The sequence below is a fragment of the Argentina anserina genome, chromosome 3, assembly GCF_933775445.1.
Source record: "Argentina anserina chromosome 3, drPotAnse1.1, whole genome shotgun sequence".
NCBI classification, from domain to species: domain Eukaryota; kingdom Viridiplantae; phylum Streptophyta; class Magnoliopsida; order Rosales; family Rosaceae; genus Argentina; species Argentina anserina.
The window spans coordinates 15284973-15300323 of record NC_065874.1 but is presented as its reverse complement, the minus strand read 5'-3'; the positions used below and the strand labels follow the sequence as shown (position 1 = coordinate 15300323).

Sequence of the window (15351 nt, the reverse complement as noted above, 5' to 3'; positions counted from 1 at the left end):
TGGGAGTCTCCTTCCACTTCCCAACTTGAACCATCACAATTCCCACCCCTACATCACACCCAACAAAAATAAAAACCAATTTATAAACATTGCTATTGGCATTGGCCAAAAGAAAGAATGGGGGTGACAATTATGTCCCACCAACCAATACAGCCCTCTACTAGCAAAGATGGCATGGCATGGGATTCGAATTTTGATTTCTTAGTCCAAGTTCAAACTTCCCAATTGCCGAATTGGTCATTGCATGCAATTGTTGACCACATTCCTGATAACATTCATGGTTTATTGTACTAAATGCAGAAAGTGAAGGAAGCAGTAAAGAAAACGTTGAAAAGCTGAATGACTACATTGTGAATTCTTGGTTAATCGTTACAGTACATAGCAATGGTATTTAAAGAGTAGCTTTTCAAAAGAAAAGACCTAAACACCCTTATATGGTTGCTCTCAATTCTTTATCAATGCACTAAGCACATCTTATGCCATTTAATCATTCTAGTGCCTCAATATCACAAGGGAATGTATACCCAAAAGATAGAAGAAACACAAAGGAAATGAAATTTCTTCAAATATATGGTTTCTTGTGTTCTTTCATTACCCCAAAGGCCAAACCTACCATGCAGATTAACCACGTCACATTCGGTCATTCTTCACATAAGTTTCAATGAAAAGAATTGAATGGGTACCCAAATCTATTCAATGGCATATGAAATACAGAACAAGAGAAAAACCCTCAAATCTTCATTTCCTCATTAGATAAGCGTTTATGGTAACTTTGTGAACAACAAGCTAAGGTGGGGGATTGGAGAAACCCAGATCCCACATTTTACAAACCCTAATACATAACATTACAACAACAAGAACAAGATCCTCATGATGATTTGTTTCTAGTCTAAATATGAGAAAAATAAGAAGGCCATTCTCATCAAACACAATGCCATAATGCAGAGATATAAGATCGTTTTAATGTTATTTAACAAGAAATAGAAGAAGAAGAGTATTGAACTCATTGATCATTCTTTGCTCGTCAAATAATCGTCATCATCAGTAAATCAAAGACACAGTGCTGTCCAGCCAAGATCCTGACCGTCCCCTCCTCCTCCGTCGAGCTCATCCAACGGTGGGAAATTGAGATCAAACTCCAGCGGTTTCCGGAACGACGACGACGCAACAAAGTCCCCATCGTCCTCCACCACCGAGGACGACGAGTCGCAGTCGCTGTGGCAATCCTCCGGATCCATCGGCGGCGTCCGCGGCTGCTTCTGCCGCGACGACTCCGCCGCAGTCGACGATCGCTGCGGCGCGGGCCTCGGCCCGCTGAACGACTCCACGGTTGAGCTCATGCCGCTGGAAGCGGGTCTGGCGGGACCCATTTGGTCGTCCTCTTGAAACCCGTAACCCGACCCGAACAACTTGCCTTCGAAGTTGGGATCGGTCGGGTTGTTGTTGTTGTAACATAACTGGTTGGAATATGTCGGGAAGTTGGTCTTGGCTTTGGGTCCGCGGAGGACGCGGGCGGCGGCGTCGTAGGCGCGAGCCGCGTCCTCGGCGGACTCGAAGGTCCCGAGCCAGACCCGGCTCTTCTTAAACGGGTCTCGAATCTCCGCCGCGTATTTCCCCCACGGTCTCTTCCGAACTCCCCGGTACTTCACCTCTTTAACGGGCCTGGCTCCGTTTGGCTCGGTCGGCGGCCCATTCGCTCTGGCAGCCGCGGCAGCGGCGGAGGCTCCGCGTCCCCTCCTCATGGGCTTTAAAAATCAATGGCAGATTTTCATAGAAAGAATTGGGTCTCTGGGATTTAGGATGAAAATGAGAAATAGGGTTTGAGAATTGAGATAGAGAGAGAAGATGAGAGAGAGAGGGATGGGTGGGAGAAGAAGTGGATGGCACCGGCACCACCTTCTCTTCTACACAGAAATTTATTGATAAATAAAAATAAATTAATCATTTTTTTTTTGGAGTTGGGTTTTTATTTTAATAATTTTGAATTTAAATAAAAAGAAAATTTTATGGGGTTGTCTGGCTGAAATGAAATGGCTTTAGCTACTTTTGTCTTTTTCTTTGCTTCCTTTCTCGATTTTCTCTACCCTTCTTCTGTTTTGCCCCCACAAACGACTCGATTGCTCCTCCTTTATCATTCTCACGGGTTTTTTCAAATTTTTCTGGTAAAACATGAATATCCTTCTTAAATGACGACATTGTCCTCATCTGGGAATGCCCATTTCTTTCTCTTGTGTTTCCTTTTACTTTGCTTGTTGGTGAAGTCTGTTGTCACTGCTGTGTTGTGTTGAGAATTTTACCCAAAATCAAAAGGGGGTTTTGGGAACCAATGAATGGTGTGCAATGATTTGTGGGGTGGAGTATTTGTAATTTTGTGTAATTGTGGTTTTGCGGTACAAGGAAGGTAATATCCTTCCAAGCTTTAAGAGAGTTCGGCTATGTTATGATCTCACCAAATCTAAATTCAGATCTCACCGGTGGTTTCACCTCACAATGTACTTCATGTTTCTTTGATGGGTTTCCTATGACTCGTGGGGACGGAAACATTGTGAACCATAAGTTACGTGAAAGTTTGGTTTGTATTGAGATACATGGAGACAATGTTTCACGTCGACAAGTTCATGTGATCAAGGCTGAAATTTGATGAGAGATGCAAAATAAGGTAACACGGAGTCAAAGGGTGAAATGTTTACCCTTCCTCACTTTCACCTATTCTTGATAGATCTCTGCTCCGGCAGTGACATGAATACTTTGCTTTGTTTCCTTTTCTCAGAAGGGGAAGAGCTCTACAATTCTAGGGACAGGGTTAAACTCTTTACTTATTCCCAAAGGTACAATGTAGGGTCTAAAGTTTAAGGTTTAAGTTTGGAGTCATATCCTTCTGTTATAGGTTATTGCTTTCGTTTTAATTTATGTTTTGTTTAGTTTTTGTTGAATTTTGGTTTTCAGTCTTATGTAATTCTAGGAATAAAGAGCTGGTAGAGTCGGATTGCGGTCAACTAGTGCAAATTGTGAATATATCAACTTGTGCGATACCACGTCGCTTGGACACACCATCAACTCATGATTTAGGCTTATTACAGGGGTCTAAGTTTGTTCATGTTTATAGAGAAGCCAATGTTTTGATTCATAAGTTTGCCTTGCTATCAGGGTTTCAATCTGAATTTTTTTTTGGTCTGAAGGTTTCAATCTGAATGGAGAAGGCATGTCCCTCCGCGTAGATAGAGCGCCTGCTCTCTAACGTTTAAGTTCTTAGTGAATTGTGTCGTCTTTCCTCCCTCCAAAAAAAATAAAAGTTCTGCTAAATTAAAGAATATGGAGTTTAACTACAAACAGATTTCTCCCATATTTAAGATTTCACTAACTCATAATATGCATCCTTGCCAAAAATTGATCATCAGGATTTCAAGACCCGGATAAGAGCCAAAGAGCAATGAAGTTATTTCAGGCACATCTTGCTTGAAAATGGAATTAATCAAAACTTGAACAAGCTAGCTATGAGAACTGGACGCCATATAAGTTGAGGTTGCGGCGAAGGAGTTGGAGATGATCATTGCCATTCTCTAGCATAATCCAAATGCGCAATGAACATTGGGTTGTTATAATAATGCTGCTGATAGTCCACTTAAGCACATCGGCAACAATAACTATTTGCATCTCCCGGCTCCCGCTCACACCTCACCACAAAAAGTTGCGCGTTTTGCGTTTTGTCGATTCCAATAAGTGTTATTTCTTTTCTTTTCTTGGTTCAATCCAATTCAATTCAACCATCAAAACGCACACGTGTTTTTGGCGTTGGTGCATATTCTAGCTACTCCCCTTACAGCTGCTTGATGATGATGAAACGCTTGGTCCGTTGTCTGAACTGAAAGGAAATATATACTTGAATTAGGGTTCTAGTTCAGCCAACCCACCACCATGGATCTTCATTACAAGGCCAACTACTTCTTTCAGATACAATCAAAATGAAGTTATTAAGTTAATATAAAAGTTCATTTTCCTCAAGTACATATAGGCAAAGAAATTCATTTCGATTTTCTCTCCGACTCGTCGGACCGTAAAACGTGTATTTGCCTCCGTTTATACACAAAACACTATTGTTTTAATTCAAATGTGATGTAAGCTACCTTAAAGATCGGACAATTGATGATGGCATTTGTTTTAATCCGGAAATGGTCTACTTCGTGTTGTGCTTGTAAGACACATAGCAGAATAGAAAATGGGGGAAGATGGTCAATGAACTGGGAAGTATCTTATTTGGTGCTGATTTTAAGTCACGCTTTGCCAAATTGGTCCCTTTCATGAGGGAAGCGCACGCCAACTCTGGAACAAATATAAAACACCAGTGCTCAACGCATTTCCTTTTTCTTCCACTGTTGCTTCTTGCTGCGGAAACTGGTCCGTATCGCTTCTTCCTTTTCCGAGAGAAGCTTCGTATTCAAATTTACGACAGTTAAGTATCGTTTCATTCCATTATATATGGAACATTACCACTAACACTCACTACTTATATAGTTGATAAGTTTAACTTTGAACGTTCAAACATTAATATACGTATCTGATTAACAACAAAATTATCTACCGAGAGAAGTAACGTTGATGATCAGCATCAGAAGCGGAGTGTGGAGTGAAGTTTTTCTTCTTTAGAAACTTTGAGTACCAATGAGCAGAGAGTTTAGGCTGTCTTTTTAATTCTGGATCATCCAAATCGATGTAGTAAAGGCCGTAGCTTGATTTAAGGCCATCCAGAAGCTCTATTGAATCCAAGAGAGACCACATAAAATAGCCTCTGGCATTTGATCCATTCCTAGTTTGATACACATGAAAATTTTGTTTAGTTATCGACATAGTAATTACCCAATTAATATCCTAATAGACCTTATGAGAAGAGTTCTAGATCATTATGTTTGATCATAGATATGGAATAATCAAAAGTAATATCTTATCAAACAAGCTAATCGTATATATATATATATACATGTATATATATATATATGGACGTATGCATGTATGTGTTAGGAATTCGACCCCGAATTCCTCTCGCGTAAGTTAACAAGTGTAAAACAATATAGATAAACGATTGACAATATAAACACAAAATTTATGAGGTTTGACAAAGAACTTGTCTACGTCCTTGGGGTGCTGGGTTTCACTATAGAAGAACAACACAAACAAGAATACAAGATCTCTCTTCTAGATGTTCTCATCAACTTTCAAGACCTCAATTTCTCTATGTGTTTTACCTTGATATCAAACTATTGTTACCTATGTCCGTATTTATAGATGTCTAAATCTGAAACCTATAAGTCATTAGAAACCTATTCACAATAGACATAGAAACCATTACCAAGTAGGAAATCACCAAAGTGTTTCTTCGTTGATCAAGATCAAATGAATCTTTATCCTAAGTGGAATCAGATCCACAAACCTAACAATCTTCCACTTGGAGCCGATTGCACTAGTAGCAACAATCTTCAACACTCTTCAATCATAGAAACTCGAAACCCACCGCAACCAACATCTCCCTCTTCAAGTTTGGAGACCAACTGAAGCCAAGCATAGTTTCAATTTACCTATTGGCATAGACTTAATCAACATGTCCGCATGATTTTCACTTCCTTGAATCTTCAACAATTGCAGCACTTCATTCTCCACGAGCTCTCTTCTGTAGTGATACTTCATAGGAATGTGTTTAGTCTTTGAATGAAAAGCGGGTTCTTTGCCAAGTGAATTGCACTTTGACTATCACTGTGCAAAGCACAAATCTCATTCTTTTTACCCAATTCCTCCAAGAGACCTTTTAGCCAAACCATCTCCTTACCAGCCTCTAAGACTACTACATACTTTGACTCCGTCGTAGACAAAGTCACTTGCCCTTGCAAATGTGAGATCCAAGATACAGCACTTGTATCATTATACACATAACCAATTGTACTCCGACTAGTATCATTATCTCCTGCCAAGTCTGCATCCACATACCCGTGTAATTCAGCACTACCTCTCTTGAAACAAAGAGACATATTAGTAGTACCTCGAAGATACCTCATGATCCACTTCACAGTCTCCCAATGTTGCTTACCTGGATTACTTGTGTACCTACTCACAACTCCAACTCCATGCGCAATATCGGGTCGAGTACACACCATAGCATACATTAAGCATCCAACTGTCGACGCATAAGGCGCGTTCTTCATATATTCCTTTTCACTCTTGGGTGATTGTTCCAATGACAACTTAAAGTGTGTCGCTAACGGTGTACCTACAACCTTTGATTAATCCATATTGAATCGCTTAAGCACCTTCTCAACATACTCTGCTTGTGAAAGCTTCAAAGTATCATCCACTTTATCACGAATAATCTGTATACCTAAGATTTTCTTCGCCTCACCCAAATCCTTCATTGTGAACTGATTTAACATCTCTTTCTTCAACTTCTCAATCTCGTCGAAGTATGCCCCAACTATCAACATATCATCCACATACAATAAGAGAATGATATAAGACTTGTCAAACCTCTTAAAGTAACAACAGTGATCCGATTGACATCTTGTGTAGCCACTTCCACACATGAACGCATCAAACTTCTTGTACCACTACCTTGGGGCTTGTTTTAAGCCATACAGGCTCTTTTGCAATTTGCATACCAAGTTCTCCTTACAAGGTACAATAAAACCTTTTGGTTGCTGCATGTAAATTATCTCCTTCAAATCTCCATGAAGAAAAGCAGTCTTGACGTCTAGCTGCTCCAAATATAATCTTTCAGCTTCCACTAATCCAAGCACCACCCGAATTGTTGTATACTTAACAACCGGAGAAAAGATCTCATTAAAATCAACACCCTCCTTTTGCTGAAAACCTTTCACAACCAGCCTGGCCTTGTAACGTTTCCTCTCATCAACTTCTTGTTTAATCTTGTAAATCCACTTGCTTTGTAATGTTTTCTTTCCCACTGGCAATTCAGCTAACTCCCATGTAATGTTGGACATAAGAGAGTCCATCTCATCTTGCATAGCACCCTCTCACTTAGCTGAATCTTCATGTTGTATCGCCTCATCATAAGTCACGGGTTCACCACAGTCAGTTAATAGCAAATAGTTAGCACAAGGCGAGTATCTATTTGGCGGTATTCCTTTGTTACTTCTCGACGATACTCTTGGGACAAAAGGAGGTGTCATTGGCTCATCATTAGGAACTCTATTATCAGGTTGTGCGGCCTCAGGAGCTACTTCTTGTTGTTCCTGCCCATGATTAACCTTAGACACATCTTTATTAGACAACTCTTCCAATCTTGCAAACTGCCGATCTTTTCTTACAGGACTTTCAGGCTCTGCTGCTTGCCAATTCTTATACATCACAGTTTCATTAAAGATGACATCCCGGCTTTCTGATGCGAGTTTCTGTTGAATTTGAGAGTTTTGCAAGAGTGGGCGTATGTTTCTTTCAAACTGAATATCTTTCTATCGTTTGCGTATCTTTACTATTCTAATTTGTGTATCTTTTCAATTCTCGTTTGAGTATCTTTCTGTAAGGCTTTCTGATGCGAGTTTCTATTGAATTTGAGAGTTTTGCAAGTGTGGGCGTGTGTTTCTTTCAAACTGAGTATCTTTCTATCGTTTGCGTATCTTTACTATTCCAATTTGTGTATCTTTTTAATTCTCGTTTGAGTATCTTTCTAATGCGAGTTTCTATTGAATTTGAGAGTGTTTCCAGTGTGGGCGTGTGTTTCTTTCAAACTGAGTATCTTTCTATCGTTTGCGTATCTCTACTATTCCAATTTGTGTATCTTTTCAATTCTCGTTTGAGTATCTTTCTGAACGGCTTTCTGATGATTGTTTCTATTGAATTTGAGAGTTTTGCAAGTGCGGGCGTGTGTTTCTTTCAAACGGAGTATCTTTCTATCGTTTGCGTATCTTTACTATTCCAATTTGTGTATCTTTTCAATTCTCGTTTGAGTATCTTTCTGAACGGCTTTCTGATGCGAGTTTCTATTGAATTTGAGAGTTTTGCAAGTGTGGGCGTGTGTTTCTTTTAAACTGAGTATCTTAATATCGTTTGCGTATCTTTACTATTCCAATTTGTGTATCTTTTCAATTCTCGTTTGAGTATCTTTCTAAACGGCTTTCTGATGGGAGTTTCTATTGAATTTGAGAGTTTTGCAAGTGTGGGCATGTATTTCTTTCAAACTGAGTATCTTTATATCGTTTGAGTATCTTTCTTTACGAATTTCCAATGCGAGTTTTTATTGAATTTGAGAGTGTTTCCATTGTGGCCGTGTGTTTCTTTCAAACTGAGTATCTTTCTATCGTTTGAGTATCTTTACTATTTCAATTTGTGTAGTTTTTCAATTCTCGTTTGAGTATCTTTCTGAACGGCTTTCTGATGCGAGTTTCTATTGAAGTTGAGAGTTTTGCAAGTGTGGCCGTGTGTTTCTTTCAAACTGAGTATCTTTCTATCGTTTGAGTATCTTTATTATTCCAATTTGTGTATCTTTTCAATTCTCGTTTGAGTATCTTTCTGAACGGCTTTCTGATGCGAGTTTCTATTGAATTTGAGAGTTTTGCAAGTGTGGGCGTGTGTTTCTTTTAAACTGATTATCTTTCTATCGTTCGTGTATCTTTACTATTCCAATTTGTGTATCTTTTCAATTCTCGTTTGATTATCTTTCTGATGTGTGTTTCTATTGAATTTGAGAGTGTTTCCAGTGTGGCCGTGTGTTTCTTTCAAAATGAGTATCTTACTATCGTTTGCATATCTTTACTATTGCAATTTGTGTATTTTTTCAATTCTCGTTTAAGTATCTTTCTGTAAGGCTTTCTGATGCGAGTTTCTATTGAATTTGAGAGTTTTGCAAGTGTGGGCGTGTGTTTCTTTGAAACTGAGTATCTTTCTATCGTTTACGTATCTTTACTATTCCAATTTGTGTATTTTTTCAATTCTCGTTTAAGTATCTTTCTGTAAGGCTTTCCGATGCGAGTTTCTATTAAATTTGAGAGTTTTGCAAGTGTGGGCGTGTGTTTCTTTCAAACTGAGTATCTTTCTATCGTTTGCGTATCTTTACTATTCCAATTTTTGTATCTTTTCAATTCTCGTTTTAGTATCTTTCAGAAGGGCTTTCTGATGCGAGTTTCTATTGAATTTGAGAGTTTTACAAGTGTGTGCGTGTGTTTCTTTCAAACTGATTATCTTTTTATCGTTTGCGTATCTTTACTATTCCAATTTATGTATCTTTTCAATTCTCGTTTGATTATCTTTCTGATGTGAGTTTCTATTGAATTTGAGAGTGTTTCCAGTGTGTCCGTGTGTTTCTTTCAAACTGAGTATCTTTCTATCGTTTGCATATCTTTACTATTCCAATTTGTGTATTTTTTCAATTCTCGTTTGAGTATCTTTCTGTAAGGCTATCTGATGCGAGTTTCTATTGAATTTGAGAGTTTTGCAAGTGTGGGCGTGTGTTTCTTTCAAACTGAGTATCTTTCTATCGTTTGCATATCTTTACTATTCCAATTTGTGTATCTTTTCAGCTCATCCCCGCTATAGTCGATGAATATGCACTTTCGAGACTTAGGATCTAACTTGCTTCTTGCACCGGACTCAATGTGAACATATGCCATGCAACCAAACACTCTTAAATGTGATAGGCTTATCTCTCTTCCACTTCATTTTTCCTCAGGTAGAAGATTATTCAATGACGCTGACGGTCCACGGTTAATTAAGTAAGCAGCAGTATTAACCGCATCAGCCCATAACATGTCTGGCAATCCTGCGTGTATCCTCATACTCCTTGCGCGCTCAGTTAAAGTCATATTCATGCGTTCAGCCACTCCATTCTGCTGTGGAGTTCCAGGAATTGTTCTTTCCATCTGATCATGTTCTCTGCATAATACTCTTTAAATCATTACTACAATATTCACCTCCATTATCCGACCTCAGACATTTGATCTTTAAACCTGTCTCAGTCTCTACGACCGCCTTCCACTTCATGAAAGTACTAAGCACCTCCCATTTATGTTTCATAAAGTAAACCCATACTTTTCTTGTGGAATCATCAATATAAGTCACGTAGTACCTTGAGCCATCCATTGAAAGCTCAGGTGCAGGACCCCACACATTAGTATGAACTAACTCCAGTTTTGCATCTTTTGGTGACTTGCCACCCTTTGAGAAACTAACAGTTTTTTGCTTCCCAAATATACAATCTTCACAAAGCCCAATTTTCACTGAGTTCACACCATGTAGTTTACCTTGTGCTTGAAGTACACCCATTCCTTTCTCGCTGATGTGCCCAAGTCTACGATGCCATAAGTATGCACCATCCTTCTTCTCAACGATCGTACCACCTACATTGTTTTCAACAACATCGATAATACCCAAGGTCATGTAGAGTGACCCTGTCTTGAGTCCACGAGCTAATACCATAGCTCCCTTACTTACTTTCCACGTGCCTTTCTCCAAGGTAGTACGACATCTTTCATCATCCAACTGACCCACAGAAACCAAGTTTCTTCAGGTGAGCGAGATCTTCACATCATCCCTTCCCACAATCTCCAGGGCTCTACCATCAGCAAGAATTACTCTTCCAAAATGACTATGTTGGTAATTCATCATGAGCTCTCGTTGTGAAGTTGAGTGAAAAGATGCTCCCGAATCCACGATCCATGATTCCAATGGTGTTTCTGTAACGCTTAGTAAAAGTGCCTCCGAGTCATACTCAGTTGTGTTTTCCATCTTCGTTGCATCCTTCCACTGGTTACAATCTCTCTTGATATGTCCAGTTTTACCACAATGCCAACACCCATCGGACCATTTTCATGCCTTGGTCACACTTCGTCTTTTTCCTGGTGCTTTGGACTTGGACCTTCCACGATTATTGTTTCAGTGTTTGTTGGACGTTCTACCTCTATTTTCCATAGATAACGCATAACTTGAAGGCTCATCAAGGTTATTAAGTCTTCGCGTCTCCTCGTTTAAAAGAATGTCACGTACGTCATTAAACTTCAACTTCTTTGTAGTCCCAACTCCACTAGAAATTGAGTTCACAGTCACATCTCAATCTGAAGGCATGGAAGTCAACAACACCAAAGATTTGATGTGTTTGTCGAACTTTACATCCACCGAGGCTAGTTGCTCGATAATATCACCAACTACTCCAACTTGTTGGCGAACAGATATACCCTTACCCATCTTCAGAGTGAACAGTCGTCTCATCAAGTATAATTGTCGAACGGCATTTGGCTTCTCATACATGTTGGATATGTTATCCAACATTCCCTTTAATGTAGTCTCCTTGATGACAAATCGTCGTACTTCATTTGAAAGCGATAATCGAACTGCTCCAAGGGCCATCATGTCCATCTCGACAAATTCTTCCTCCTTCATCTCTTTTGGGAGCTTGCCACTTATAGTCTTCGCAAGCTTCTTCATATTCAAGTAATCCTTGATCTGTGACCTCCATAGGCTGTAGTCATTGTCGTCGAACTTGTCGACCCTCTTCTCAACGTCTTCAATGCTCATTGTTTCCACTCTAGAACCAGGCTCTAGATACCACACTGTTAGGAATTCGACCCCGAATTCCTCTTGCGGAAGTTAACAAGTGTAAACAATATAGATAAACGATTGAGAACACAAACACAAAGTTTACGAGGTTCGACAAAGAATTTGTCTACGTCCTCAGGCTGATGGGTTTCACTATAGAAGAACAACACAAACAAGAATACAAGATCTCTCTTCTAGACATTCTCACCAACTCTCAAGACTTCACTTGCTCTCCGTGTTTTATCTTGATATCTAATTACTGCTACCTATGTCCCTATTTATAGATGTCTAAACCTGAAACCTAAAAGTCATTGGAAACTTATTCTCAATAGACATAGAAACCATTACCAAGTAGGAAACCACCAAAGTGTTCCTTCTTTGATCAAGATCTAATGAATCCTTATCGTAAGTGGAATCAGATCGACAAACCTAACAGTATGTAGGTGCATATATATGTGTACCTTATAACATTAAGCAAACTGTGAATGTGTCCATGCATGTATTCGATCCTGGACCAATCCTCTAACGATGAATTGCGTCGAGTTCTTTGACCTGCACATCCATGCATCTATCAAGATTTGATTTACTACGATGTGTGCGATAAAAAAGACAGACAAAAAAGATCAATAAGTTACCATTTTCATGGATATATAAGGGAGGATTGCCGTAGTTTTGTTTGATATATTCCAATAGTTCTTCCATACCCCAAGGAGTTATCGGATACTGATTCATCCATTCAATCAAATTAGTTATAAACATGCATCAGTGAAAAGAACTACAAGTCTACAACTAATTAGTGACCGATAAATTCTTCATACGTACGTACCTCAAATGTTGATTGATTAAAATCCAGAGCTGCATGCATACATATTAATTAGTGATAATAAATGTCAATGATGAGATATACACAAACGAAAGATTAAAGACAACGAAGCAGATTGAAAAATAAATAAATCATACGATAAATCTGGATTGCAGAATCAGCCGTATAGTCTCGTTCTTGAATATTTAGGGCAGCTGAAAAGTCCTCCGCATACAATGTAACATAGTAATTCAGTCCGATGAAGTCGAAGGAGCCCTGGACCTGTGCAGACTCAGCACTGGTGAACGTAGGAATTCTAGAGCCTGCGTTCTTTTTCATTACTCGAGGGTAGTCTCCATACACTAAAGGATGCACAACCCTGAAAGACTTATAAACCACCTCAATTCGATATCGATCATCAACTAATTATAATTAATTAAGGTGAATCAACTGCACATACCACCCGAAGTAGAAGTCCATTGCTCTCTGAGTAGCAACTTGGTCATGCTGTGTTTCGGTTCGAGGAATGAACCAATAAGAAAATACATTGATGCCTATAAACCCACGCTGTTTGTGCTGGTAGGTTTGCTTATAGAGTGCAGCAGCTGATGCATGAGATAACAAGATATTATGAATTGCCAAGTATGGCTCAGTTGAGGAGTTACCCCTCGAGCAATTAACACCAAATGGAGCTGAACAATGCTGTGGTGGAAGGAATCCGATATCATAACCCCCAAGTACAAATACATTTGGCTCATTCATAGTAGTCCAATGCGCAACTCGATCGCCAAATTGCTCGAAGCAAACATTTGCATATGCAGTGAAGTCTTTTCTGCAATATCAGAATCCAATACAATCCAATCCAATATTAATATCTATCCACATCTACTTCCACTGTTTATTGGATATATATATATATATATATGTCATACTATTTCTACATACACAATATTTGGGCTAACCCATCCTCCGTACTCATCCTCGAGTGCCTGTGGGAGATCAGCGTGGTGTAAAGTAACATGAGGCTGGATTCCTGCATATACATGCATCACATTCATCCGTTAATTAATTGAACAAACAAATGTATATATATTAGAGATAGATATTTGAAACTTAAAATTGTACACATATATGTGCATTTGGTTACCATTGCTGATTAGTTGGTCAATGAGATTGTTGTAATATTGTAGACCCTTTGGATTCACAGGTCCTCTTCCATCTAGAAAAATAACACGAACATACAATTTACATACAATAAATACCAGTTCATATGTAATCTAATTGCAAATTGTATGGATACATGGTGGTTATATGTAACGTGCTACTGTAGATAAACGTACTGGGTATAAGTCTTGACCATGAGATGGAAAATCTATACGCCTCTAAACCAGTTTTCACCATGAGCTGCACATCTTCCTACAGTTAAACTCATCATTATACAATGCATCGATGGATATCACAAGTTCATGACAATAATGACCATTTCAAAATAAGAGTCGATCATTGCAACAGAACCAAGCTAGCTTTTTAATTTCAACCAACAATCTAGGATATATAGGGAGAGACTACGACACTACGTACTAAGCACAATGATTCAATTAAGTGCCTCAATCAAAATTGTTGGTTGAAGCTTTTAGAGCTTACTATAAGTATTATATACAGACTAATTAAGGACAATCTTCCCAACAAATTATAAATGTGAGACTAGAGATTGACAAAAATAACAGTATTCAATTGAAAAAGCATCACTGCAGTACTAAATTCCTTAGTCAATTCTACATGACAATGCGTACCTTGTATTTATGATACTGATCACACGCTACATCTCCAGTGGCTCCATCCATTTTACCTGGATTATGAGTTTGGTACGTGATGATCTCTACATGTTTCAGAATTCAAATATAGCTAGAAGGGAGTGACGCACAATAGCTAAAACTCAAAATCGCACGAACGCCTTTTTGTTTCATTGGGTTTTCGGCCGGTTTTAACATTCTAGTTTTCAATTTAACCTACATATTTCCAGCATTTTTACCTCTTTGGAGCAAGTAGAATCAAAGTTGACTATGTATATTGAACTAATGAACTTCTAGGCACACTCCAGCAGTTCAGCTAATGGAATACTCTTAGAGACATAATTAGAATGCAAGTAATCGAAGATAAAAATTAATGAAGTGTTGTAGGAGCTACCCTCATGCGCATAGGTGTCCCAGATGCTTGGGGTTCTCCCGTCTTGGTCCGCAGCCCCTTCCACCTGTTGAAGCAAATCACCCATTTCCTTCTTTCATCTCTAACCAGCTTCTGGTTTAGATAGGAGCATCGGACTAAAGAATGATACCGGACGTCCTTACCTGATAAGCAGAGGCGGACGCACCAAACACAAAGTCCGGTGGGGCGGGGAAGTCATCTCTTTCAAACCCATCATCTCCATTTCCTAATTCTAAGTCTAAAGAAAGACTCGGGGAAATACTGATAAGAACAATAATGAAGCAAAGATGGAGGAGCAGTTCTAGCTGCAGAATCATTATCAAAGATGTGAATGTACGGTATTATTACCTGGACTTTAAGATCCATCAATCTTTCCAAAAAAAGAGAGAGAGAAAAAACATACAGATTAGGTTAGAGGTTGCAGTGAGTGGCCATAAATAGTTGAGTAGTCACCCGTTTTTCTATTTAGTGATAAGTTAGGCAATTAACATGTACCATATAAATCGGTCTCTATTGCTTTTGTCGTCTTGAACTCAATGACACATTTTATTCTTTTTTCTCTTCTGTATTTATAGAACAAAATATTGGTCTGAAATAACCCGATTTTTTTGGAAACTAATTATCGAGTATTTACAATTTGTTAAATTTGTGAAATTAATTCAAAACGACAATTGGTGGTGCGCGACATTTCGAAACGAAAACGGAAACGTTCTCGGATAGTTTAATTAGAAAAACGTTACGTTTCGACAACGTATATATCGACTTTTATTCTATCGCTCGTTTGCGAAAACTTCTTTCACGAAAGTTGTAGGGCT

The 15351-nt window shown here is 38.8% G+C and overlaps 2 protein-coding genes across 2 annotated transcripts; both read right to left on the bottom strand.

Moving 5' to 3' along the window:
- Window positions 1-711: 711 nt before the first annotated feature.
- On the bottom strand, window positions 712-1885 carry LOC126789115 (ethylene-responsive transcription factor 3-like). The gene has a single exon (XM_050515184.1). The coding sequence runs from the start codon at window positions 1740-1742 to the stop codon at window positions 1050-1052; it is 693 nt and encodes a 230-aa protein (XP_050371141.1). The 5' UTR covers window positions 1743-1885; the 3' UTR covers window positions 712-1049.
- Window positions 1886-3468: 1583 nt separating this feature from the next.
- On the bottom strand, window positions 3469-14929 carry LOC126789113 (beta-glucosidase 11-like). Its single transcript, XM_050515180.1, has 13 exons — window positions 14680-14929; window positions 14519-14582; window positions 14125-14180; window positions 13672-13747; window positions 13479-13550; window positions 13277-13364; window positions 12792-13163; window positions 12490-12710; window positions 12356-12384; window positions 12165-12252; window positions 11991-12081; window positions 4125-4804; window positions 3469-3862 (listed from the first exon to the last, which is right to left on the bottom strand). The coding sequence occupies exons 1-12, from the start codon at window positions 14851-14853 to the stop codon at window positions 4576-4578; spliced, it is 1560 nt and encodes a 519-aa protein (XP_050371137.1). The 5' UTR covers window positions 14854-14929; the 3' UTR covers window positions 3469-3862; window positions 4125-4575.
- Window positions 14930-15351: the final 422 nt, after the last annotated feature.